Genomic DNA, 26,702 nt, shown 5'->3' on the forward strand with positions numbered 1-26,702 from the left:
TAGGTAGGGGTTAGGTAGTATTAGGTAGGGGTTAGGTAGTATTAGGTAGGGAATAGACAGTATTAGGTAGGGGTTAGGTAGTATTAGTTAGGGGTTAGACAGTATTAGGTAGTATTAGGTAGGGGTTAGGTAGTATTAGGTAGAGGTTAGGTAGTATTAGGTAGAGGTTAGGTAGCATTAGGTAGTATTAGGTAGAGGTTAGGTAGTATTAGGTAGGGGTTAGGTAGTATTAGGTAGGGGTTAGGTAGTATTAGGTAGGGGTTAGGTACTATTAGGTAGGGGTTAGGTAGTATTAGGTAGGGGTTAGGTAGTATTAGGTAGCGAATAGACAGTATTAGGTAGGGGTTAGGTAGTATTAGTTAGGGGTTAGACAGTATTAGGTAGTATTAGGTAGGGGTTAGGTAGTATTAGGTAGGGGTTAGGTAGTATTAGGTAGGGGTTAGGTAGTATTAGGTAGGGGTTAGGTAATATTAGGTAGGGGTTAGGTAGTATTAGGTAGAGGTTAGGTAGCATTAGGTAGTATTAGGTAGAGGTTAGGTAGTATTAGGTAGGGGTTAGGTAGTATTAGGTAGGGGTTAGGTAGTATTAGGTAGGGGTTAGGTACTATTAGGTAGGGGTTAGGTAGTATTAGGTAGGGGTTAGGTGGTATTAGGTAGAGGTTAGGTAGTATTAGGTAGGGGTTAGGTAGTATTAGGTAGAGGTTAGGTAGTATTATGTAGTATTAGGTAGAGGTTAGGTAGTATTAGGTAGGGGTTAGGTAGTATTAGTTAGGGGTTAGGTAGTATTAGGTAGGGGTTAGGTAGTATTAGGTAGAGGTTAGGTAGTATTAGGTAGGGGTTAGGTAGTATTAGGTAGGGGTTAGGTAGTATTAGGTAGGGGTTAGGTAGTATTAGGTAGGGGTTAGGTAGTATTAGGTAGTATTAGGTAGGGGTTAGGTGGTATTAGGTAGGGGTTAGGTAGTATTAGGTAGGGGTTAGGTAGTATTAGGTAGTATTAGGTAGGGGTTAGGTAGTATTAGGTAGTATTAGGTAGAGGTTAGGTAGTATTAGGTAGGGGTTAGGTAGTATTAGGTAGGGGTTAGGTAGTATTAGGTAGGGGTTAGGTAGTATTAGGTAGAGGTTAGGTAGTATTAGGTAGGGGTTAGGTAGTATTAGGTAGGGTTAGGTAGTATTATGGTATTAGGTAGGGTTAGGTAGTATTAGGTAGGGTTAGGTAGTATTAGGTAGGGGTTAGGTAGTATTAGGTAGGGGGTTAGGTAGTATTAGGTAGGGGTTAGGTAGTATTAGGTAGTATTAGGTAGAGGTTAGGTAGTATTAGGTAGGGGTTAGGTAGTATTAGGTAGGGGTTAGGTAGTATTAGGTAGGGGTTAGGGCATTAGGTAGTATTAGGTGAGGGGTTAGGTAGTATTAGGTAGGGTTAGGTAGTATTAGGTAGGGGTTAGGTAGTATTAGGTAGTATTAGGTAGGGGTTAGGGTAGTTAGGTAGTATTAGGTAGGGGTTAGGTAGTATTAGGTAGGGGTTAGGTAGTATTAGGTAGGGGTTAGGTAGTATTAGGTAGGGGTTAGGTAGTATTAGGTAGAGGTTAGGTAGTATTAGGTAGGGGTTAGGTAGTATTAGGTAGGGGTTAGGTAGTATTAGGTAGTATTAGGTAGGTTAGGTAGTATTAGGTAGGGGTTAGGTAGTATTAGGTAGGCGGTTAGGTAGTATTAGGTGGGGGTTAGGTAGTATTAGGTAGGGGTTAGGTAGTATTAGGTAGTATTAGGTGGGGTTAGGTAGTATTAGGTAGGGGTTAGGTAGTATTAGGTAGGGGGTTAGGTAGGCATTAGGTAGTATTAGGTAGGGGTTAGGTAGTATTAGGTAGGGGTTAGGTAGTATTAGGTAGGGGGGTTAGGTAGGGTTAGGTATTAGGTAGTATTAGGTAGGGTTAGGTAGTATTAGGTAGGGGTTAGGTAGTATTAGGTAGGGGTTAGACAGTATTAGGCAGGGGTTAGGTAGTATTAGGTAGGGGTTAGGTAGTATTAGTTAGGGGTTAGGTAGTATTAGGTAGGGGTTAGGTAGTATTAGGTAGAGGTTAGGTAGTATTAGGTAGTATTAGGTAGAGGTTAGGTAGTATTAGGTAGGGGTTAGGTAGTATTAGGTAGGGGTTAGACAGTATTAGGTAGGGGTTAGGTAGCATTAGGTAGTATTAGGTAGGGGTTAGGTGGTATTAGGTAGGGGTTAGGTAGTATTAAGGTAGGGGTTAGGTAGTATTAGGTAGTATTAGGTAGTATTAGGTAGAGGTTAGGTAGTATTAGGTAGGGGTTAGGTAGTATTAGGTAGGGGTTAGGTAGTATTAGGTAGGGGTTAGGTAGTATTAGGTAGAGGTTAGGTAGTATTAGGTAGGGGTTAGGTAGTATTAGGTAGAGGTTAGGTAGTATTATGTAGTATTAGGTAGAGGTTAGGTAGTATTAGGTAGGGGTTAGGTAGTATTAGGTAGGGGTTAGGTAGTATTAGGTAGGGGTTAGGTAGTATTAGGTAGAGGTTAGGTAGTATTAGGTAGTATTAGGTAGAGGTTAGGTAGTATTAGGTAGGGGTTAGGTAGTATTAGGTAGGGGTTAGGTAGCATTAGGTAGTATTAGGTAGGGGTTAGGTAGTATTAGGTAGGGGTTAGGTAGTATTAAGGTAGGGGTTAGGTAGTATTAGGTAGTATTAGGTAGGGGTTAGGTAGTATTAGGTAGGGGTTAGGTAGTATTAGGTAGGGGTTAGGTAGTATTAGGTAGTATTAGGTAGGGGTTAGATGGTATTAGGTAGGGGCTAGGTAGTATTAGGTAGGGGTTAGGTAGTATTAGGTAGGGGCTAGGTAGTATTAGGTAGGGGTTAGGTAGTATTAGGTAGGGGTTAGGTAGTATTAGGTAGGGGTTAGGTACTATTAGGTAGGGGTTAGGAAGTATTAGGTAGGGGTTAGGTAGTAGGTAGTAGGTAGGGGTTAGGTAGTATTAGGTAGGGGTTAGACAGTATTAGGTAGGGGTTAGACAGTATTAGGTAGTATTAGGTAGGGGTTAGGTAGTATTAGGTAGGGGTTAGGTAGTATTAGGTAGGGAATAGACAGTATTAGGTAGGGGTTAGGTAGTATTAGTTAGGGGTTAGACAGTATTAGGTAGTATTAGGTAGGGGTTAGGTAGTATTAGGTAGAGATTATATAGTATTAGGTAGGGCTTAGATGGTATTAGGTAGGGGTTAGATAGTATTAGGTAGTATTATGTAGGGGTTGGGTAGTATTAGGTAGGGGTTAGGTAGTATTAGGTAGGGGTTAGGTAGTATTAGGTAGGGTTAGGTAGTATTAGTAGAGGTTAGGTAGTTAGGGGTTAGGTAGTATTAGGTAGGGGTTAGACAGTATTAGGTAGGGGGGTAGCATTAGGTAGTATTAGGTAGGGGTTAGGTAGTATTAGGTAGGGGTTAGGTAGTATTAAGGTAGGGGTTAGGTAGTATTAGGTAGTATTAGGTAGGGGTTAGGTAGTATTAGGTAGGGGTTAGGTAGTATTAGGTAGGGGTTAGGTAGTATTAGGTAATATTAGGTAGGGGTTAGATGGTATTAGGTAGGGGCTAGGTAGTATTAGGTAGGGGTTAGGTAGTATTAGGTAGGGGCTAGGTAGTATTAGGTAGGGGTTAGGTAGTATTAGGTAGGGGTTAGGTAGTATTAGGTAGGGGTTAGGTAATATTAGGTAGGGGCTAGGAAGTATTAGGTAGGGGTTAGGTAGTATTAGGTAGTATTAGGTAGGGGTTAGGTAGTATTAGGTAGGGGTTAGACAGTATTAGGTAGAGGTTAGACAGTATTAGGTAGTATTAGGTAGGGGTTAGGTAGTATTAGGTAGGGGTTAGGTAGTATTAGGTAGGGGTTAGGTAGTATTAGGTAGGGAATAGACAGTATTAGGTAGGGGTTAGGTAGTATTAGTTAAGGGTTAGACAGTATTAGGTAGTATTAGGTAGGGGTTAGGTAGTATTAGGTAGAGATTATATAGTATTAGGTAGGGCTTAGATGGTATTAGGTAGGGGTTAGATAGTATTAGGTAGTATTATGTAGGGGTTGGGTAGTATTAGGTAGTATTGGGTAGGGGTAGGTAGTATTAGGTAGAGGTTAGATAGAATTAGGTAGTATTAGGTAGGGGTTAGGTAGTATTAGGTAGGGGTTGGATAGTATTAGTTAGTATTAGGTAGAGGTTAGATAGTATTAGGTAGTATTAGGTAGGGGTTAGGTAGTATCAGGTAGGGGTTAGGTAGTATTAAGTAGGGGTTAGATAGTATTAGGTAGTATTAGGTAGGGATTAGGTAGTATTGGGTAGTGCTTAGGTAGTATTAGGTAGGGGTTAGATAGCATTTGGTAGGGGTTAGGTAGTATTAGGTAGGGGTTAGACAGTATTAGTTAGGGGTTAGGTAGTATTAGGCTGGGGTTAGGTAGCATTAGGTAGTATTAAGTAGAGGTTAGGTAGTATTAGGTAGGGGTTAGGTAGTATTAGGTAGGGGTTAGGTAGTATTAGGTAGGGTTAGGTAGTATTAGGTAGTATTAGGTAGGGGTTAGGTAATATAGGTAGGGGCTAGGTAGTATTAGGTAGGGGTTAGGTAGTATTAGGTAGGGGTTAGGTAGTATTAGGTAGGGGTTAGACAGTATTAGGTAGGGGTTAGGTAGGGGTTAGGTAGTATTACGTAGTATTAGGTAGGGGTTAGATAGTATTAGGTAGGGGCTAGGTAGTATTAGGTAGGGGTTAGGTAGTATTAGGTAGGGAATAGACAGTATTAGGTAGAGGTTAGACAGTATTAGGTACTATTAGGTAGGGGTTAGGTAGTATTAGGTAGGGGTTAGGTAGTATTAGGTAGGGAATATACAGTATTAGGTAGGGGTTAGATAGTATTAGGTAGGGGTTAGATAGTATAAGGTAGTATTGGGTAGGGTTTAGGTAGTATTAGGTAGGGGTAGGTAGTATTAGGTAGGGGTTAGGTAGTATTAGGTAGGGAATAGTCAGTATTAGGTAGGGGTTAGATAGTATTACGTAGGGGTTAGGTAGTATTAGGTAGGGGTTAGATAGCATTTGGTAGGGGTTAGGTAGTATTAGGTAGGGGTTAGACAGTATTAGTTAGGGGTTAGGTAGTATTAGGCTGGGGTTAGGTAGCATTAGGTAGTATTAAGTAGAGGTTAGGTAGTATTAGGTAGGGGTTAGGTAGTATTAGGTAGGGGTTAGGTAGTATTAGGTAGGGGTTAGGTAGTATTAGGTAGTATTAGGTAGGGGTTAGGTAATATTAGGTAGGGGCTAGGTAGTATTAGGTAGGGGTTAGGTAGTATTAGGTAGGGGTTAGGTAGTATTAGGTAGGGGTTAGACAGTATTAGGTAGGGGTTAGGTAGGGGTTAGGTAGTATTACGTAGTATTAGGTAGGGTTAGATAGTATTAGGTAGGGGCTAGGTAGTATTAGGTAGGGGTTAGGTAGTATTAGGTAGGGAATAGACAGTATTAGGTAGAGGTTAGACAGTATTAGGTACTATTAGGTAGGGGTTAGGTAGTATTAGGTAGGGGTTAGGTAGTATTAGGTAGGGAATATACAGTATTAGGTAGGGGTTAGATAGTATTAGGTAGGGGTTAGATAGTATAAGGTAGTATTGGGTAGGGTTTAGGTAGTATTAGGTAGGGGTAGGTAGTATTAGGTAGGGGTTAGGTAGTATTAGGTAGGGAATAGTCAGTATTAGGTAGGGGTTAGAGTATTACGTGGGGGTTAGGTAGTATTAGGTAGGGGTTAGATAGCATTTGGTAGGGGTTAGGTAGTATTAGGTAGGGGTTAGACAGTATTAGTTAGGGGTTAGGTAGTATTAGGCTGGGGTTAGGTAGCATTAGGTAGTATTAAGTAGAGGTTAGGTAGTATTAGGTAGGGGTTAGGTAGTATTAGGTAGGGGTTAGGTAGTATTAGGTAGGGGTTAGGTAGTATTAGGTAGTATTAGGTAGGGGTTAGGTAATATTAGGTAGGGGCTAGGTAGTATTAGGTAGGGGTTAGGTAGTATTAGGTAGGGGTTAGGTAGTATTAGGTAGGGGTTAGACAGTATTAGGTAGGGGTTAGGTAGGGGTTAGGTAGTATTACGTAGTATTAGGTAGGGGTTAGATAGTATTAGGTAGGGGCTAGGTAGTATTAGGTAGGGGTTAGGTAGTATTAGGTAGGGAATAGACAGTATTAGGTAGAGGTTAGACAGTATTAGGTACTATTAGGTAGGGGTTAGGTAGTATTAGGTAGGGGTTAGGTAGTATTAGGTAGGGAATATACAGTATTAGGTAGGGGTTAGATAGTATTAGGTAGGGGTTAGATAGTATAAGGTAGTATTGGGTAGGGTTTAGGTAGTATTAGGTAGGGGTAGGTAGTATTAGGTAGGGGTTAGGTAGTATTAGGTAGGGAATAGTCAGTATTAGGTAGGGGTTAGATAGTATTACGTAGGGGTTAGGTAGTATTAGGTAGGGGTAGGTAGTATTAGGTAAGGGTTAGACAGTATTAGGTAGGGGTTAGACAGTATTAGGTAGGGGTTAGGTAGTATTAGGTAGTATTAGGTAGAGGTTAGGTAGTATTAGGTAGGGGTTAGGTAGTATTAGGTAGTATTAGTTAGGGGTTAGACAGTATTAGGTAGAGGTTAGGTAGTATTAGTTAGGGGTTAGGTAGGGGTTAGGTCGTATTAGGTAGTATTAGGTAGGGGTTAGATATTATTAGGTAGGGGTTAGATAGTATTAGTTAGTATTAGGTAGGGGTTAGACAGTATTAGTTAGTATTAGGTAGGGGTTAGACAGTATTAGTTAGTATTAGGTAGGGGTTAGGTAGTATTAGGTAGGGGTTGGGTAGTATTAGGTAGAGGTTAGATAGAATTAGGTAGGGGTTAGGTAGTATTAGGTAGGGGTTGGGTAGTATTAGGTAGAGGTTAGATAGAATTAGGTAGGGGTTAGGTAGTATTAGGTAGGGGTTAGGTAGTATTAGGTAGGGGTTAGGTAGTATTAGGTAGGGGTTAGGTAGTATTAGGTAGAGGTTAGATAGAATTAGGTAGAGTTGAGGTAGTATTAGGTAGTATTAGGTAGTATTAGGGAGGGTGAGGTAGTATTAGGTAGTTTTAGGTAATTTTTAATCTTTAGCTAACGCCGTAACGCTAGCTAATCTTCCTGGTTCCAACACCAATTAACAAGACATTACAAACAACCACAATCAAGACTTTACAAACATTCAACAAGTAGACAATACAGATAATTAAAATACCTGACAGGAAACACATTTAACATTCAGTTGATACTTTCTACTTCCTGTCCAGTCATATGGTCTATTTCCTGTCCAGTCATATGGTCTATCACATTAGATGTTCTTTCTATTTCCTGTCCAGTCATATGGTCTATCACATTAGATGTTCTTTCTATTTCCTGTCCAGTCACATGGTCTATCACATTAGATGTTCTTTCTATTTCCTGTCCAGTCACATGGTCTATCACATTAGACATTCTTTCTATTTCCTGTCCAGTCATATGGTCTATCACATTAGATGTTCTTTCTATTTCCTGTCTAGTCATATGGTCTATCACATTAGATGTTCTTTCTATTTCCTGTCCAGTCACATGGTCTATCACATTAGATGTTATTTCTATTTCCTGTCCAGTTATATGGTCTATCACATTAGATGTTCTTTCTATTTCCTGTCCAGTCACATGGTCTATCACATTAGATGTTCTTTCTATTTCCTGTCCAGTCACATGGTCTATAGCGTTAGATGTTCTTTCTATTTCCTGTCCAGTCACATGGTCTATCACATTAGATGTTCTTTCTATTTCCTGTCCAGTCACATGGTCTATCACATTAGACGTTCTTTCTATTTCCTGTCCAGTCATATGGTCTATCACATTAGATGTTCTTTCTATTTCCTGTCTAGTCATATGGTCTATCACATTAGATGTTCTTTCTATTTCCTGTCCAGTCATATGGTCTATCACATTAGATGTTCTTTCTATTTCCTGTCCAGTTATATGGTCTATCACATTAGATGTTCTTTCTATTTCCTGTCCAGTCACATGGTCTACCACATTAGATGTTCTTTCTATTTCCTGTCCAGTCACATGGTCTATCACATTAGATGTTCTTTCTATTTCCTGTCCAGTCACATGGTCTATAGCATTAGATTTTCTTTCTATTTCCTGTCCAGTCATATGGTCTATCACATGAGATGTTCTTTCTATTTCCTGTCCAGTTATATGGTCTATCACATTAGATGTTCTTTCTATTTCCTGTCCAGTCACAAGGTCTATCACATTAGATGTTCTTTCTATTTCCTGTCCAGTCACATGGTCTATCACATTAGATGTTCTTTCTATTTCCTGTCCAGTCACATGGTCTATCACATTAGATGTTATTTCTATTTCCTGTCCAGTCACATGGTCTATCACATTAGACGTTCTTTCTATTTCCTGTCCAGTCATATGGTCTATCACATTAGATGTTCTTTCTATTTCCTGTCTAGTCATATGGTCTATCACATTAGATGTTCTTTCTATTTCCTGTCCAGTCATATGGTCTATCACATTAGATGTTCTTTCTATTTCCTGTCCAGTTATATGGTCTATCACATTAGATGTTCTTTCTATTTCCTGTCCAGTCACATGGTCTATCACATTAGATGTTCTTTCTATTTCCTGTCCAGTCACATGGTCTATCACATTAGATGTTCTTTCTATTTCCTGTCCAGTCACATGGTCTATCACATTAGATGTTCTTTCTATTTCCTGTCCAGTCACATGGTCTATCACATTAGATGTTCTTTCTATTTCCTGTCCAGTCACATGGTCTATCACATTAGATGTTCTTTCTATTTCCTGTCCAGTCACATGGTCTATCACATTAGATGTTCTTTCTATTTCCTGTCCAGTCATATGGTCTATCACATTAGATGTTCTTTCTATTTCCTGTCCAGTCATATGGTCTATCACATGAGATGTTCTGTCCATTTCCTGTCCAGTCATATGGTCTATCACATTACATGTTCTGTCCATTTCCTGTCCAGTCATATGGTCTATCACATTAGATGTTCTTTTGTTTTTTTCTTGAAGGTGGATTTACTTTTTCCCTGAGAAATATGGATTGCTAAAATGTTCCATTCAGCTATAGCTCTATATAAAACTGTAGATTTAAGGTGATTTGTCCTTGGCTTGAGTTGTTTTAGCCGCCCTGGATTTGCCTGTCTGGTTTGGTGGTTATGCGCGTTGCTAGTATGTACTAATTGGACTGAAAAATACCGCGTTTAAAAAAAATATATAACATTCCTAAAGAAAATCAGAAGACTAGATGGCAATTTGGCATCAAGATTATCTGTACCAGGCGACATGTCATCCAAAAGAGACAGCAGCATCCTTTCTACCTCTTCCCTTTCTACTTCATGAAATCTGAACATGCATTTTCTCTCCTTCATGATCCAGTCTTTTATAAGGGTATATGACATGGAGCCATCAGTTTAAATCATATCATTCCTCAACTTGTCCACTTTGCCTGTAAAATATTAATTAAAGTAGGGTTTTTGATGTCGTGTGAAGTTGTAATAAATATACCCTCTGATTCAACAAAACAGGCAGACATGTTTTGAATTCCTACCCATAATAGTGTTAAACTTTCTCCACATTTTTTTCCCATCACCCTTTACTTCATCAATTTTGTGCTGATAGAATCCCTTCTTCTTTCCCTTGTTGAGCTTGGTCACAAGATGTCACGCCCTGGCCTTAGTTATTCCATGTTTTCTGTATTATTTTGGTCAGGTCAGGGTGTGACATTGGGGATTTCTGTGTTTATGTCTGGTCTAGGGTTTTTTGTATGTTTATGGAGCTGTTTCCTTTCTAGGTAGCTTGTAAGTCTATGGTTGCCAAGATTGGTTCTCAATTAGAGGCAGCTGTCTATTTTTGTCTCTGATTGGGAACCATATTTATGCAGCCATATTCTGTGGGTACTTTGTGGGTGGTTGTCTTCTGTCTTTGTGTCATTGCACCAGATAGGACTGTTTCGGTTTTGTAGTTTTATCGTCTATATTAAATATGTTGAACACTAACCACGCTGCATTTTGGTCCTCCTCTCCTTCAACGGAAGAAAACCGTTACACAAGATTTCTTAATTTACAATAACTTTGCTTATCAAACAAAGTACCAGATTTATCTGCTACTTTTTTGGCATTATAACTTTGAATCATTACATTTCTCAACTCATCATCAATCCATGGGGCACCATTTGACCTCTCAGTGCACTTTGTTAAAGGGGCTTATCAGCTATACTCATTAATCATTTCATAAACAAACTTAGTGACATTTCAGGATAATCCTTACTACACACTTTTAACCATTGCACATTCTTAATCTCATAGGTAGTATTAGGCAGGGGTTAGGTAGTATTAGGTAGGGGTTAGGTAGTATTAGGTAGGGGTTAGGTAGTATTAGGTAGGGGTTAGGTAGTATTAGGTAGGGGTTAGGTAGTATTAGGTAGAGGTTAGGTAATATTAGGCAGTATTAGGTAGTATTAGGTAGGGGTTAGGTAGTATTAGGTAGGGGTTAGGTAGTATTAGGTAGGGGTTAGGTAGTATTAGGTAGGGGTTAGGTAGTATTAGGTAGGGGTTAGGTAGTATTAGGTAGGAGTTAGGTAGTATTAGGTAGGGGTTAGGTAGTATTAGGTAGGGGTTAGGTAGTATTGGGTAGGGGTTAGGTAGTATTAGGTAGGAGTTAGGTAGTATTAGGTAGGGGTTAGGTAGTATTAGGTAGGAGTTAGGTAGTATTAGGTAGGAGTTAGGTAGTATTAGGTAGGAGTTAGGTAGTATTTGGTAGGGGTTAGGTGGTATTAGGTAGGGGTTAGGTAGTATTAGGTAGGGGTTAGGTAGTATTAGGTAGGAGTTAGGTAGTAGGTAGGAGTTAGGTAGTATTAGGTAGGAGTTAGGTAGTATTAGGCAGGGGTTAGGTAGTATTAGGTAGGGGTTAGGTAGTATTAGGTAGGGGTTAGGTAGTAGTATTAGGTAGGGGTTAGGTAGTATTAGGTAGGGTTAGGTAGTATTAGGTAGGGGTTAGGTGGTATTAGGTAGGGGTTAGGTAGTATTAGGTAGGGGTTAGGTAGTATTAGGTAGGAGTTAGGTAGTATTTAGAGGTTAGGTAGTTAGGTAGTATTAGGAGTTAGGTAGTATTAGGTAGGGTTAGGTAGTATTAGGTAGGGGTTAGGTAGTATTAGGTAGGGGTTAGGTAGTTAGGAGTTAGGTAGTATTAGGTAGGGGTTAGGTAGTATTAGGTAGGGGTTAGGTAGTATTAGGTAGGGGTTAGGTAGTATTAGGTAGGGGTTAGGTAGTATTAGGTAGGGGTTAGGTAGTATTAGGTAGGGGTTAGGTAGTATTAGGTAGGGGTTAGGTAGTATTAGGTAGGGAGTTAGGTAGTATTAGGTAGGGGTTAGGTAGTATTAGGTAGGAGTTAGGTAGTATTAGGCAAGGGGTTAGGTAGTATTAGGTAGGAGTTAGGTAGTATTAGGTAGGGGTTAGGTAGTATTAGGTAGGGGTTAGGTAGTATTAGGTAGGAGTTAGGTAGTATTAGGTAGGGGTTAGGTAGTATTAGGTAGGGGTTAGGTAGTATTAGGTAGGGGTTAGGTAGTATTAGGTAGGGGTTAGGTAGTATTAGGTAGGGTTAGGTAGTATTAGGTAGGGTTAGGTAGTATTAGGGGGTTAGGTAGTATTAGGTAGGGGTTAGGTAGTATTAGGTAGGGGTTAGGTAGTATTAGGTAGGGGTTAGGTAGTATTAGGTAGGGGTTAGGTAGTATTAGGTAGGGGTTAGGTAGTATTAGGTAGGGGTTAGGTAGTAGGAGTTAGGTAGTGGTTAGGTAGTATTAGGTAGGGGTTAGGTAGTATTAGGTGGGGGTTAGGTAGTATTAGGTAGGGGTTAGGTAGTATTAGGTAGGTTAGGTAGTTAGGTAGGGGTTAGGTAGTAGGTGGGGGTAGGTAGTATTAGGCAGTATTAGGTAGTATTAGGTAGGGGTTAGGTAGTATTAGGTAGGGTTAGGTAGTATTAGGTAGGGGTTAGGTAGTATTAGGTAGGGGTTAGGTAGTATTAGGTAGGGGTTAGGTAGTATTAGGTAGGGGTTAGGTAGTATTAGGTAGGAGTTAGGTAGTATTAGGCAGGGGTTAGGTAGTATTAGGTAGGAGTTAGGTAGTGTTAGGTAGTATTAGGTAGGGGTTAGGTAGTATTAGGTAGGAGTTAGGTAGTATTAGGTAGGAGTTAGGTAGTATTAGGTAGGGGTTAGGTAGTATTAGGTAGGGGTTAGGTAGTATTAGGTAGGGGTTAGGTAGTATTAGGTAGAGGTTAGGTAGTATTAGGCAGTATTAGGTAGTATTAGGTAGGGGTTAGGTAGTATTAGGTAGGGGTTAGGTAGTATTAGGTAGGGGTTAGGTAGTATTAGGTAGGGGTTAGGTAGTATTAGGTAGGGGTTAGGTAGTATTAGGTAGGGGTTAGGTAGTATTAGGTAGTTAGGTAGTAGTTAGGTTAGGTAGTATTAGGTAGGGGTTAGGTAGTATTAGGTAGGGGTTAGGTAGTATTAGGTAGGGGTTAGGGTAGTAGGAGTTAGGGTATTAGGTGGGGTTAGGTAGTATAGGTAGGGGGTTAGGTAGGGTAGGGGTTAGGTAGTATTAGGTAGGAGTTAGGTAGGGAGTTAGGTAGTATTAGGTAGGGGTTAGGTAGTATTAGGTAGGGGGTTAGGTAGTTAGGTAGTAGTTAGGGTAGGTAGTTAGGTAGTATTAGGTAGGGGTTAGGTAGTATTAGGTAGGGGGTTAGGTAGTATTAGGTAGGAGTTAGGTAGTATTAGGTGGGGTTAGGTAGTATTAGGTAGGGGTTAGGTAGTATTAGGTAGTATTAGGTAGGGGGTTAGGTAGTATTAGGTAGGGGTTAGGTAGTATTAGTAAGTATTAGGCATTAGGGGGTTAGGTAGTATTAGGTAGGAGTTAGGTAGTAGGGGTTAGGTAGTATTAGGTAGGTAGGGGTTAGGTAGGGGTATTAGGTAGGGGTTGGGTAGTATTAGGTAGGAGTTAGGTAGTATTAGGTAGGGGTTAGGTAGTATTAGGTAGGAGTTAGGTAGTATTAGGTAGGGGTTAGTAGGTAGGAGTTAGGTAGGGGTTAGGTAGTATTAGGTAGGGGTTTGGTAGTATTAGGTAGGAGTTAGGTAGTATTAGGTAGGGGTTAGGTAGTATTAGGTAGGTATTAGGTAGGGTTAGGTAGTTAGGGTTAGGTAGTATTAGGTAGGGGTTAGGTAGTATTAGGTAGGTAGTTAGGTTAGTATTAGGTAGGGGTTAGGTAGTATTAGGTAGGGGTTAGGTAGTATTAGGTAGGGGTTAGGTAGTATTAGGTAGGGGTTAGGTAGTATAGTATTAGGTAGGGGTTAGGTAGTATTAGGTAGGGGTTAGGTAGTATTAGGTAGGGGTTAGGTAGTATTAGGTAGGGGTTAGGTAGTATTAGGTAGGGGTTAGGTAGTATTAGGTAGGGGTTAGGTAGTATTAGGTAGGGGTTAGGTAGTATTAGGTAGGGGTTAGGTAGTATTAGGTAGTATTAGGGGGGTTAGGTAGTAGGAGTTAGGTAGGGGAGTTTAGGTAGTATTAGGTAGGAGTTAGGTAGTATTAGGTAGGGGTTAGGTAGTATTAGGTAGGGTTAGGTAGTATTAGGTAGGGGTTAGGTAGTATTAGGTAGGGGTTAGGGGGTTAGGTAGTATTAGGTAGGGTTAGGTAGTATTAGGTAGGGGTTAGGTAGTATTAGGTAGGGGTTAGGTAGTATTAGGTAGGGGTTAGGTAGTATAGGTAGGGGTTGGGTAGTATTAGGTAGGGGTTAGGTAGTATTAGGTAGGGGTTAGGTAGTATTAGGTAGGGGTTAGGTAGTATTAGGTAGGGTTAGGTAGTATTAGGTAGGAGTTAGGTAGTATAGGTAGGGGTTAGGTAGTTAGGTAGGGGTTAGGTAGTATTAGGTAGGGTTAGGTAGTATTAGGTAGGGTTAGGTAGTATTAGGTAGGGGTTAGGTAGTATTAGGTAGGGGTTAGGTAGTATTAGGTAGGGGTTAGGTAGTATTAGGTAGGAGTTAGGTAGTAGGTAGGGGTTAGGTAGTATTAGGTAGGGGTTAGGTAGTATTAGGGGAGTTAGGTAGTAGTAGGTAGGGTTAGGTAGTATTAGGTAGGGGTTAGGTAGTATTAGGTAGGAGTTAGGTAGTATTAGGTAGGGTTAGGTAGTATTAGGTAGGGTTAGGTAGTATTAGGTAGGGGTTAGGTAGTATTAGGTAGGGGTTAGGTAGTATTAGGTAGGAGTTAGGTAGTATTAGGTAGGGGGTTAGGGTTAGGTAGTATTAGGTAGTAGTAGGTAGGGGTTAGGTAGTATTAGGTAGGGGTTAGGTAGTATTAGGTAGGGGTTAGGTAGTATTAGGTAGGGGTTAGGTAGTATTAGGTAGTGGGGTTAGGTAGTATTAGGTAGGGGTTAGGTAGTATTAGGTAGGGGTTAGGTAGTATTAGGTAGGAGTTAGGTAGTATTAGGTAGTAGGGGTTAGGTAGTATTAGGTAGGGGTTAGGTAGTAGGGTAGGGAGTTGGGTTAGGTAGTATTAGGTAGGGGTTAGGTAGTATTAGGTAGGGGTTAGGTAGTATTAGGTAGGGGTTAGGTAGTATTAGGTAGGGGTTAGGTAGTATTAGGTAGGGTTAGGTAGTATTAGGTAGGGGTTTAGGTAGGGGTTAGGTAGTATTAGGTAGGGGTTAGGTAGTATTAGGTAGGGGGTTAGGTAGTATTAGGTAGGGTTAGGTAGTATTAGGTAGGGGTTAGGTAGTATTAGGTAGGGGTTAGGTAGTATTAGGTAGGGGTTAGGTAGTATTAGGTAGGGGTTAGGTAGTATTAGGTAGGGTTAGGTAGTATTAGGTAGGGGGTTAGGTAGTATTAGGTAGGGGGTTAGGTAGTATTAGGTAGGGGTTAGGTAGTATTAGGCAGGGGTTAGGTAGTATTAGGTAGGGGGGGTTAGGTAGTAGGTGGGGTTAGGTAGTATTAGGTAGGGGTTAGGTAGGTAGTTAGGGTATTAGTTAGGTAGTTAGGGGTTAGGTAGTATTAGGTAGGGGTTAGGTAGTAGGTGGGGTTAGGTAGTATTAGGTAGGGGTTAGGTAGTATTAGGTAGGGGTTAGGTAGTATTAGGTGGGGTTAGGTAGTATTAGGTAGAGTTAGGTAGGGTTAGGTAGTATTAGGTAGGGGTTAGGTAGGGGTTAGGGTAGGGGTTAGGTAGTAGGTAGGGTTAGGTAGTATTAGGTAGGGGTTAGGTAGTATTAGGTAGGGGTTAGGTAGTATTAGGTAGGGGTTAGGTAGTAGTAGTATTAGGTAGGGGGTTAGGTAGTAGGTAGGGGTGGGAGTTAGGTAGTAGTATTAGGTAGGGGTTAGGTAGTATTAGGTAGGGGTTAGGTAGTATTAGGTAGGGGTTAGGTAGTATTAGGTAGGAGTTAGGTAGTATTAGGTAGGGGTTAGGTAGTATTAGGTAGGAGTTAGGTAGTATTAGGTAGGGGTTAGGTAGTATTAGGTAGGGGTTAGGTAGTATTAGGTAGGAGTTAGGTAGTATTAGGTAGGGGTTAGGTAGTATTAGGTAGGAGTTAGGTAGTATTAGGTAGGGGTTAGGTAGTATTAGGCGGGGTTAGGTAGTATTAGGCAGTTAGGGTTAGGTAGTATTAGGTAGGGGTTAGGTAGTATTAGGTAGGGGTTAGGTAGTATTAGGTAGGGGTTAGGTAGTATTAGGTAGGGTTAGGTAGTATTAGGTAGGGGTTAGGTAGTATTAGGTAGGGGTTAGGTAGTATTAGGTAGGGTTAGGTAGGTATTAGGTAGGGGTTAGGTAGTATTAGGTAGGGGTTAGGTAGTATTAGGTAGGGTTAGGTAGTATTAGGTAGGGGTTAGGTAGTATTAGGTAGGGGTTAGGTAGTATTAGGTAGGGGTTAGGTAGTATTAGGTAGGTAGGAGTTAGGTAGTATTAGGTAGGGGTTAGGTAGTATTAGGTAGGGGTTAGGTAGTATTAGGGGTTAGGTAGTATTAGGTAGGGGTTAGGTAGTATTAGGTAGGGGTTAGGTAGTATTGGGTAGGGGTTAGGTAGTATTAGGTAGGGGTTAGGTAGTATTAGGTAGGGGTTAGGTAGTATTAGGTGGGGGGTTAGGTAGTATTAGGTAGGGGTTAGGTAGTATTAGGGAGTTAGGTAGTATTAGGTAGGGGTTAGGTAGTATTAGGTAGGAGTTAGGTAGTATTAGGTGGGGTTAGGTAGTATTAGGTAGGGGTTAGGTAGTATTAGGTAGGGGTTAGGTAGTATTAGGTAGGGGTTAGGTAGTATTAGGTAGGGGTTAGGTAGTATTAGGTAGGGGTTAGGTAGTGGGTGGGGTTAGGTAGTATTAGGTAGGGGTTAGGGTGTTAGTATTAGGTGGGGGGTTAGGTAGTATTAGGTAGGGTTAGGTAGTATTAGGTAGGGGTTAGGTAGTATTAGGTAGGGGTTAGGTAGTATTAGGTAGGGTTAGGTAGTATTAGGTAGGGGTTAGGTAGTATTAGGTAGGGGTTAGGTAGTATTAGGTGGGGGTTAGGTAGTATTAGGTAGGGGGTTAGGTAGTATTAGGCAGGGGTTAGGTAGTATTAGGTAGGAGTTAGGTAGTATTAGGGGTTAGGGTAGGGGGTTAGGTAGTATTAGGTAGGGGTTAGGTAGTATTAGGTAGGGGTTAGGTAGTATTAGGTAGGGTTAGGTAGTATTAGGTAGGGGTTAGGTAGTATTAGGTAGGGGGTTAGGTAGTATTAGGTAGGGGTTAGGTAGTATTGGTAGGTAGGGGTTAGGTAGTATTAGGTAGGAGTTAGGTAGTATTAGGTAGGGGTTAGGTAGTATTAGGTAGGGGTTAGGTAGTATTAGGTAGGGGTTAGGTAGTATTAGGTAGGGGTTAGGTAGTATTTAGGGGTTAGGTAGTAGGTAGGTTAGGTAGTATTAGGTAGGGGTTAGGTAGTATAGGTGGGGTTAGGGTATTAGGTAGGGGTTAGGTAGTATTAGGTAGGGGTTAGGTAGTATTAGGTAGGAGTTAGGTAGTATTAGGTAGGGGTTAGGTAGTATTAGGTAGGGGTTAGGTAGTATTAGGCAGGGGTTAGGTAGTATTAGGTAGGGGTTAGGTAGTATTAGGTAGGGGTTAGGTAGTATTAGGTAGGGTTAGGTAGTATTAGGTAGGGGTTAGGTAGTATTAGGTAGGGGTTAGGTAGTATTAGGTAGGGGTTAGGTAGTATTAGGTGGGGGTTAGGTAGTATTAGGTAGGAGTTAGGTAGTATTAGGTAGGGGTTAGGTTAGGTTAGGTTAGTATTAGGTAGGGGTTAGGTAGTATTAGGTAGGGGTTAGGTAGTATTAGGTAGGGGTTAGGTAGTATTAGGTAGGGGTTAGGTAGTATTAGGTAGGGTTAGGTAGTATTAGGTAGGGGTTAGGTAGTATTAGGTAGGAGTTAGGTAGTATTAGGTAGGGGTTAGGTAGTATTAGGTAGGGGTTAGGTAGTATTAGGTAGGGGTTAGGTAGTATTAGGTAGGGGTTAGGTAGTATTAGGTAGGGTTAGGTAGGGGGTTAGGTAGTATTAGGTAGGGGTTAGGTAGTATTAGGTAGGGGTTAGGTAGTATTAGGTAGGGGTTAGGTAGTATTAGGTAGGAGTTAGGTAGTATTAGGTAGGGGTTAGGTAGTATTAGGTAGGGGTTAGGTAGTATTAGGTAGGGTATTAGGTAGGGGTTAGGTAGTATTAGGTAGGGGGGGTTAGGTAGTATTAGCAGGGTAGTATTAGGTAGGGGTTAGGTAGTATTAGGTAGGGGTTAGGTAGTATTAGGTAGGGGTTAGGTAGTATTAGGTAGGGGTTAGGTAGTATTAGGTAGGAGTTAGGTAGTATTAGGTAGGGGTTAGGTAGTATTAGGTAGGGGTTAGGTAGTTATTAGGTAGGGGTTAGGTAGTATTAGGTAGGGGGTTAGGTAGTATTAGGTAGGGGTTAGGTAGTATTAGGTAGTATTAGGTAGTATTAGGTAGGGGTTAGATAGTATTAGGTAGGGGTTGGGTAGTATTAGGTAGGGGTTAGGTAGTATTAGGTAGGGGTTAGGTAGTATTAGGTAGGGTTAGGACAGTATTAGGTAGGGGTTAGGTGGTATTAGGTAGGGGTTAGGTAGTATTAGGTAGGGGTTAGGTAGTATTAGGTAGTATTAGGTAGGGGTTAGGTAGTATTAGGTAGTATTAGGTAGGGGTAGGTTAGGTAGTATTAGGTAGGGTTAGATAGTAGTAGGTATTAGGTAGGGGTTAGGTAGTATTAGGTAGGGGGTTAGGTAGTATTAGGTGGTATTAGGTAGGGGTTAGGTAGTATTAGGTAGGTTAGGTAGTATTGGGTAGGGTAGATAGTATTACGTAGTATTAGGTAGGGGTTAGGTAGTATTAGGTAGGGTTAGGTAGTATTAGGTAGGGGTTAGGTAGTATTAGGTAGGGGTTAGGTAGTATTAGGTAGGGGTTAGGTAGTATTAGGTAGGGGTTAGGTAGTATTAGGTAGGGGTTAGGTAGTATTAGGTAGGGTTAGGTAGTATTAGGTAGGGGTTAGGTAGTATTAGGTAGGAGTTAGGTAGTATTAGGTAGGGGTTAGGTAGTATTAGGTAGGGGTTAGGTAGTATTAGGTAGGGTTAGGTAGTATTAGGTAGGGGTTAGGTAGTATTAGGTAGGAGTTAGGTAGTATTAGGTAGGGGTTAGGTAGTATTAGGTAGGGGTTAGGTAGTATTAGGTAGGGGGTTAGGTAGTATTAGGTAGGAGTTAGGTAGTATTAGGCAGGGGTTAGGTAGTATTAGGTAGGAGTTAGGTAGTATTAGGTAGGGGTTAGGTAGTAGGGTTAGGTAGTATTAGGTAGGGGTTAGGTAGTATTAGGTAGGGGTTAGGGTATTAGGTAGTATTAGGTAGGGGGTTAGGTAGTATTAGGTAGGGGTTAGGTAGTATTAGGTAGGGGTTAGGTAGTATTAGGTAGGGGTTAGGTAGTATTAGGTAGGGTTAGGTAGTATTAGGTAGGGGTTAGGTAGTATTAGGTAGGGTTAGGTAGTATTAGGTAGGGGTTAGGTAGTATTAGGTAGGGGTTAGGTAGTATTAGGTAGGGGTTAGGTAGTATTAGGTAGGAGTTAGGTAGTATTAGGTAGGGGGTTAGGTAGTATTAGGTAGGGGTTAGGTAGTATTAGGTAGGGGTTAGGTAGTATTAGGTAGGGGTTAGGTAGTATTAGGTAGGGGTTAGGTAGTATTAGGTAGGGGTTAGGTAGTATTAGGTAGGGGTTAGGTAGTATTAGGTAGGAGTTAGGTAGTATTAGGTAGGAGTTAGGTAGTATTAGGTAGGGGTTAGGTAGTATTAGGTAGGGTTAGGTAGTATTAGGTAGGGGTTAGGTAGTATTAGGTAGTATTAGGTAGTATTAGGTAGGGGGTTAGGTAGTATTAGGTAGGGGTTAGGTAGTATTAGGTAGGGGTTAGGTAGTATTAGGTAGGGGTTAGGTAGTATTAGGTAGGGCTAGACAGTATTAGGTAGGGGTTAGGTAGTATTAGGTAGGGGTTAGGTAGTATTGGGTAGGGGTTAGGTAGTATTAGGTAGTATTAGGTAGGGGTTAGGTAGTATTAGGTAGTATTAGGTAGGGGTAGATAGTATTAGGCAGTATTAGGTAGGGGGTAGATAGTATTAGGTATTATTAGGTAGGGGTTAGGTAGTATTAGGTAGGGGTTAGGTAGTATTAGGTAGTATTAGGTAGGGGTTAGGTAGTATTAGGTAGGGGTTAGGTAGTATTAGGTAGGAGTTAGGTAGTATTAGGTAGGGGGTTAGGTAGTATTAGGTAGGGGTTAGGTAGTATTAGGTAGTATTAGGTAGTGGGGTTAGATAGTATTAGGTAGGGGTTAGGTAGTATTAGGTAGGGGTTAGGTAGTATTAGGTAGGGGTTAGGTAGTATTAGAAAAAGGGGTCAGGTAGTATTAGGTAGGGTTAGGTAGTATTAGGTAGGGGTTAGGTAGTATTGGGTAGGGTTAGGTAGTATTAGGTAGGGGTTAGGTAGTATTAGGTAGGGGTTAGGTAGTATTAGGTAGGGTTAGGTAGTATTAGGTAGGGGTTAGGTAGGGGGTAGGTATTAGGTAGTATTAGGTAGGGGTTAGGTAGTATTAGGTAGGGGTTAGGTAGTAGTATTAGGTAGGGGTTAGGTAGTATTAGGTAGTATTAGGTAGTATTGGGTAGTGGGTAGATAGTATTACGTAGTATTAGGTAGGGGTTAGGTAGTATTAGGTAGGGGTTAGGTAGTATTAGGTAGGGGTTAGGTAGTATTAGGTAGGAGTTAGGTAGTATTAGGTAGGGGTTAGGTAGTATAAGGTAGGAGTTAGGTAGTATTAGGTAGGAGTTAGGTAGTATTAGGTAGGGGTTAGGTAGTATAAGGTAGGAGTTAGGTAGTATTAGGTAGGAGTTAGGTAGTATTAGGTAGGGGTTAGGTAGTATTAGGTAGGGGTTAGGTAGTATTAGGTAGGGGTTAGGTAGTATTAGGTAGGGTTAGGTAGTATTAGGTAGGAGTTAGGTAGTATTAGGTAGGGGTTAGGTAGTATTAGGTAGGGGTTAGGTAGTATTAGGTAGGGGTTAGGTAGTATTAGGTAGGGGTTAGGTAGTATTAGGTAGGGGTTAGGTAGTATTAGGTAGGAGTTAGGTAGTATTAGGTAGGGGTTAGGTAGTATTGGGTAGGAGTTAGGTAGTATTAGGCAGGGGTTAGGTAGTATTAGGTAGGAGTTAGGTAGTATTAGGTAGTATTAGGTAGGGGTTAGGTAGTATTAGGTAGGAGTTAGGTAGTATTAGGCAGGGGTTAGGTAGTATTGGGCAGGGGTTAGGTAGTATTAGGTAGGAGTTAGGTAGTATTAGGTAGGGGTTAGGTAGTATTAGGTAGGGGTTAGGTAGTATTAGGTAGGAGTTAGGTAGTATTAGGCAGGGGTTAGGTAGTATTAGGTAGGAGTTAGGTAGTATTAGGTAGGAGTTAGGTAGTATTAGGTAGGGGTTAGGTAGTATTAGGTAGGAGTTAGGTAGTATTAGGTAGGGGTTAGGTAGTATTAGGTAGTATTAGGTAGTATTAGGTAGGGGTTAGATAGTATTAGGTAGGGGTTAGGTAGTATTAGGTAGGGGTTAGGTAGTATTAGGTAGGGGTTAGGTAGTATTAGGTAAGGGCTAGACAGTATTAGGTAGGGGTTAGGTAATATTAGGTAGGGGTTAGGTAGTATTGGGTAGGGGTTAGGTAGTATTAGGTAGTATTAGGTAGGGGTTAGGTAGTATTAGGTAGTATTAGGTAGGGGGTAGATAGTATTAGGCAGTATTAGGTAGGGGGTAGATAGTATTAGGTATTATTAGGTAGGGGTTAGGTAGTATTAGGTAGGGGTTAGGTAGTATTAGGTGGTATTAGGTAGGGGTTAGGTAGTATTAGGTAGTATTAGGTAGTATTGGGTAGTGGGTAGATAGTATTACGTAGTATTAGGTAGGGGTCAGATAGTATTAGGTAGGGGTTAGGTAGTATTAGGGAGTATTAGGTAGTGGTTAGATAGTATTACGTAGTATTAGGTAGGGGTTAGGTAGTATTAGGTAGGGGTTCGGTAGTATTAGGTGGGGATTAGGTAGTATTAGGTAGTATTAGGTAGGGGTCAGGTAGTATTAGGTAGTAGTTAGGTAGTATTAGGTAGGGGTCAGGTAGTATTAGGTAGTATTAGGTAGTATTAGGTAGGGGTTAGGTAGTATTTGCTAGTAGTTAGATAGTTTTAGGTAGGGTGATAGAGGGATGAAGACTTCCACCCCCACCACATTTCCCTTTCAGCTTCATAATTATGTCCCTCCCCCAATCTCTGTCCTACCTGACTCGTCGTCAGACTTGTGTTCGTTGTCGGAGTCGGTGAGTGTGAGGGCTGAGTTCTCCCTGCTGGAGAGGCCGGAGCTGCGGCGAGACTTGATGGCGTGACCCCCCCACAGCTGTACGGCACGCTCCGGGGACATGGCCCCCTCCGGGTCGGAGTCTGCATCGGAGCCGGCGCTGAGGGAGTAGCCCCTCTGCAGCAAGCCCAGCTCAGAGTGAGAGGAGTGGTAGGCAGCCTGGTGCTGGGTCTGGGTCTGGGCCTGTTGGTCACTCACTCCCAGCTCCGCCAGCGTGAAGCTCCCTGAGAACAGCAACAACCCAGTTAACCCAGACATTTTATTCTAGGAGATTTCTTGGGGTTGGCAAGCTAAAGCAGGCATAAAAAAGAGAAGTGACATTTAGGTGTGTTAATGTTTGCATTTCCTTAAAAACAGGATCTGAGATAAAGGGCACCATATGCAAGCTCAGAACCCACACTATATACAAAGAGCTATATTAGAAACTCCAGGAATAAAACCAAGAGAAAACCAACTATGCAGATCTGAAGATAAACAATGAGATCAATGGTGGGAAATGGAGATGTAATGTTCATTATGACACATTTGTCTGACCGGTCGATGTGTTCCATTGTCAGAGAGATGTGAAAGAGTGAGAAATGACACATAAACAGAAATAAAGAGATGAGATATACCGATGGTCCAGGTTATATGTCAAAATACCCCATGGCAGGATGAATTGAAAACCAGGGTGCATGAAGCAGGGTTGGGGAGCAGGAATTTAAATAAATAGTATTTCAAGTGATAGTATTATGTGAAGTTTGAGGGGGGTGCGGGAGTAGGGCTGTGGTGGTCATGATATTTTGTCAGCTGGTGATTGTCATTCAAATAACTGCCAGGTAATTAACTGCCAGTCTCACGGTAATTGACCATTAATTAACTTTTTTTTTAACCTTTATTTACCCTTTATTTAACCAGGCAAGTCAGAACAAGAACAAATTCTTATTTTCAATGACAGCCTAGGAACAGTGGGCTAACTGCCTGTTCAGGGGCAGAACAACAGATTTGTACCTTGTCAGCTCAGGGGCTTGAACTTGAAACCTTCCGGTTACTAGTCCAACGCTCTAACCACTAGGCTACCCTGCCGCCCCATACAGACGTGCTCAAATTTGTTGGTTCCCGTCAATAAAAAACGACGCACGCACAATTTTCTTTTAAATAACATGAAACTGACTAAACTAATTTGCATCCACCATTGTTTATTCCATATTTAATAGGAGTCAGACCTGGCTTTACAGTGGGGCAAAAAAGTATTTAGTCAGCCACCAATTGTGCAAGTTCTCCCACTTAAAAAGATGAGAGAGGCCTGTAATTTTCATCATAGGTACACTTCAACTATGACAGATAAAATGAGAAGAAAAAAATCCCAAAAATCACATTGTAGGATTTTTTATGAATTTATTTGCAAATTATGGTGGAAAATAAGTATTTGGTCAATAACAAAAGTTTATCTCAATACTTTGTTATATGCCTTTGGTGGCAATGACAGAGGTCAAACGTTTTCTGTAAGTCTTCACAAGGTTTTCACACACTGTTGCTGGTATTTTGGCCCCTTCCTCCATGCAGATCTCCTCTAGAGCAGTGATGTTTTGGGGCTGTTGCTGGGCAACACAGACTTTCAACTCCCTCCAAAGATTTTCTATGGGGTTGAGATCTGGAGACTGGCTAGGCCACTCCAGGACCTTGAAATGCTTCTTACGAAGCCACTCCTTCGTTGCCCGGGCGGTGTGTTTGGGATCATTGTCGTGCTGAAAGACCCAGCCACATTTCATCTTCAATGCCCTTGCTGATGGAAGGAGGTTTTCACTCAAAAACTCACGATACATGGCCCCATTTCCTTTACACGGATCAGTCGTCCTGGTCCCTTTGCAGAAAAACCGCCCCAAAGCATGATGTTTCCACCCCCATGCTTCACAGTAGGTATGGTGTTCTTTGGATGCAACTCAGCATTCTTTGTCCTCCAAACACGACGAGTTGAGTTTTTACCAAAAAGTTATATTTTGGTTTCATCTGACCATATGACATTCTCCCAATCTTCTTCTGGATCATCCAAATGCTCTCTAGCAAACTTCAGACGGGCCTGGACATGTACTGGCTTAAGCAGGGGGACACGTCTGGCACTGCAGAATTTGAGTCCCTGGTGGCGTAGTGTGTTACTGATGGTAGGCTTTGTTACTTTGGTCCCAGCTCTCTGCAGGTCATTCACAAGGTCCCCCCGTGTGGTTCTGGGATTTTTGCTCATGATCATTTTGACCCCACGGGGTGAGATCTTGCGTGGAGCTCCAGATGGAGGGAGATTATCAGTGGTCTTGTATGTCTTCCATTTCCTAATAATTGCTCCCACAGTTGATTTCTTCAAACCAAGCTGCTTACCTATTCCAGATTCAGTCTTCCCAGCCTGGTGCAGGTCTACAATTTTGTTTCTGGTGTCCTTTGACAGCTCTTTGGTCTTGGCCATAGTGGAGTTTGGAGTGTGACTGTTTGAGGTTGTGGACAGGTGTCTTTTATACTGATAACAAGTTCAAACAGGTTCCATTAATACAGGTAACGAGTGGAGGACAGAGGAGCCTCTTAAAGAAGAAGTTACAGGTCTGTGAGAGCCAGAAATCTTGCTTGTTTGTAGGTGACCAAATACTTATTTTCTACCATAATTTGCAAATAAATTCATAAAAAATCCTACAATGTGATTTTCTGGATTTTATTTTCTCATTTTGTCTGTCATAGTTGAAGTGTTCCTATGATGAAAATTACAGGCCTCTCTCATCTTTGTAAGTGGGAGAACTTGTATAATTGGTGGCTGACTAAAAACTTTTTTGCCCCACTGTAGATATTATTATTGTAAATAATTATATTATTGTAAATAATAAAACAAATGAAAATGGCATGGACAAAAATGATGAGAACCTTAACCTAATATTTTGTTGCACAACCTTTAGAGGCAATCACTGCAATCAAATGTTTTCTGTATCTCTCAATGGGACTTCTGCACCTGTTAACAGGTAGTTTGGCCAACGCTTCATGAGCAATCTGCTCCAGCTGTCTCAGGTTTGATGGGTGCCTTCTGCACCTGTTAACAAGTAGTTTGGCCCACTCTTCCTGAGCAATCTGCTCCAGCTGTCTCAGGTTTGATGGGTGCCTTCTGCACCTGTTAACAAGTAGTTTGGCCCACTCTTCCTGAGCAATCTGCTCCAGCTGTCTCAGGTTTGATGGGTGCCTTCTGCACCTGTTAACAAGTAGTTTGGCCCACTCTTCATGAGCAATCTGCTCCAGCTGTCTCAGGTTTGATGGGTGCCTTCTGCACCTGTTAACAGGTAGTTTGGCCCACTCTTCCTGAGCAATCTGCTCCAGCTGTCTCAGGTTTGATGTGTGCCTTCTGCACCTGTTAACAAGTAGTTTGGCCCACTCTTCCTGAGCAATCTGCTCCAGCGGTCTCAGGTTTGATGGGTGCCTTCTGCACCTGTTAACAAGTAGTTTGGCCCACTCTTCCTGAGCAATCTGCTCCAGCTGTCTCAGGTTTGATGGGTGCCTTCTGCACCTGTTAACAGGTAGTTTGGCCCACTCTTCCTGAGCAATCTGCTCCAGCTGTCTCAGGTTTGATGGGTGCCTTCTGCACCTGTTAACAAGTAGTTTGGCCCACTCTTCCTGAGCAATCTGCTCCAGCTGTCTCAGGTTTGATGGGTGCCTTCTGCACCTGTTAACAAGTAGTTTGGCCCACTCTTCCTGAGCAATCTGCTCCAGCTGTCTCAGGTTTGATGGGTGCCTTCTGCAGGTTTGACCTGTTAACAAGTAGTTTGGCCCACTCTTCCTGAGCAATCTGCTCCAGCGGTCTCAGGTTTGATGGGTGCCTTCTGCACCTGTTAACAAGTAGTTTGGCCCACTCTTCCTGAGCAATCTGCTCCAGCTGTCTCAGGTTTGATGGGTGCCTTCTGCACCTGTTAACAAGTAGCCCACTCTTTTGGCCCAGGTTTGATGGGTGCCTCTTCCTGAGCAATCTGCAATCTGCTCCAGCTGTCTCAGGTTTGATGGGTGCCTTCTGCACCTGTTAACAAGTTAGCCCACTCTTTGAGCAATCTGCCCAGCTGTCTCTTCCTGAGCAACTCTTCTGCTCCAGCTGTCTCAGGTTTGATGGGTGCCTTCTGCACCTGTTAACAAGTAGTTTGGCCCACTCTTCCTGAGCAATCTGCTCCAGCTGTCTCAGGTTTGATGGGTGCCTTCTGCACCTGTTAACAAGTAGTTTGGCCCACTCTTCCTGAGCAATCTGCTCCAGCTGTCTCAGGTTTGATGGGTGCCTTCTGCACCTGTTAACAAGTAGTTTGGCCCACTCTTCCTGAGCAATCTGCTCCAGCTGTCTCAGGTTTGATGGGTGCCTTCTGCACCTGTTAACAAGTAGTTTGGCCCACTCTTCCTGAGCAATCTGCTCCAGCTGTCTCAGGTTTGATGGGTGCCTTCTGCACCTGTTAACAAGTAGTTTGGCCCACTCTTCCTGAGCAATCTGCTCCAGCTGTCTCAGGTTTGATGGGTGCCTTCTGCACCTGTTAACAAGTAGTTTGGCCCTGTCTCTTCCTGAGCAATCTGCTTCCAGCTGCTCAGCTGTCTCAGGTTTGATGGGTGCCTTCTCAAGTAGTTTGGCCCACAGGTTCAGGTTTGATGGGTGCCTTCTGCACCTGTTAACAAGTAGTTTGGCCCACTCTTCCTGAGCAATCTGCTCCAGCTGTCTCAGGTTTGATGGGTGCCTTCTGCACCTGTTAACAAGTAGTTTGGC

At 41.9% G+C, this 26,702-nt stretch overlaps 1 protein-coding gene across 1 annotated transcript in view; it reads right to left on the reverse strand.

Annotated features, from left to right (window-relative positions):
* The window catches only part of LOC115125502 (teneurin-2-like), a 486,685-nt gene that overhangs the window by 392,115 nt on the left and 67,868 nt on the right, over positions 1-26,702 (reverse strand). Inside the window, exon 3 of the mRNA XM_065023942.1 lies at positions 21,886-22,181. Within this exon, the coding sequence (XP_064880014.1) occupies positions 21,886-22,181 (296 nt within the window). The remainder of the gene's footprint in view (positions 1-21,885; positions 22,182-26,702) is intronic.

This window comes from Oncorhynchus nerka, linkage group LG10, assembly GCF_034236695.1.
Source record: "Oncorhynchus nerka isolate Pitt River linkage group LG10, Oner_Uvic_2.0, whole genome shotgun sequence".
Classification (NCBI taxonomy): domain Eukaryota; kingdom Metazoa; phylum Chordata; class Actinopteri; order Salmoniformes; family Salmonidae; genus Oncorhynchus; species Oncorhynchus nerka.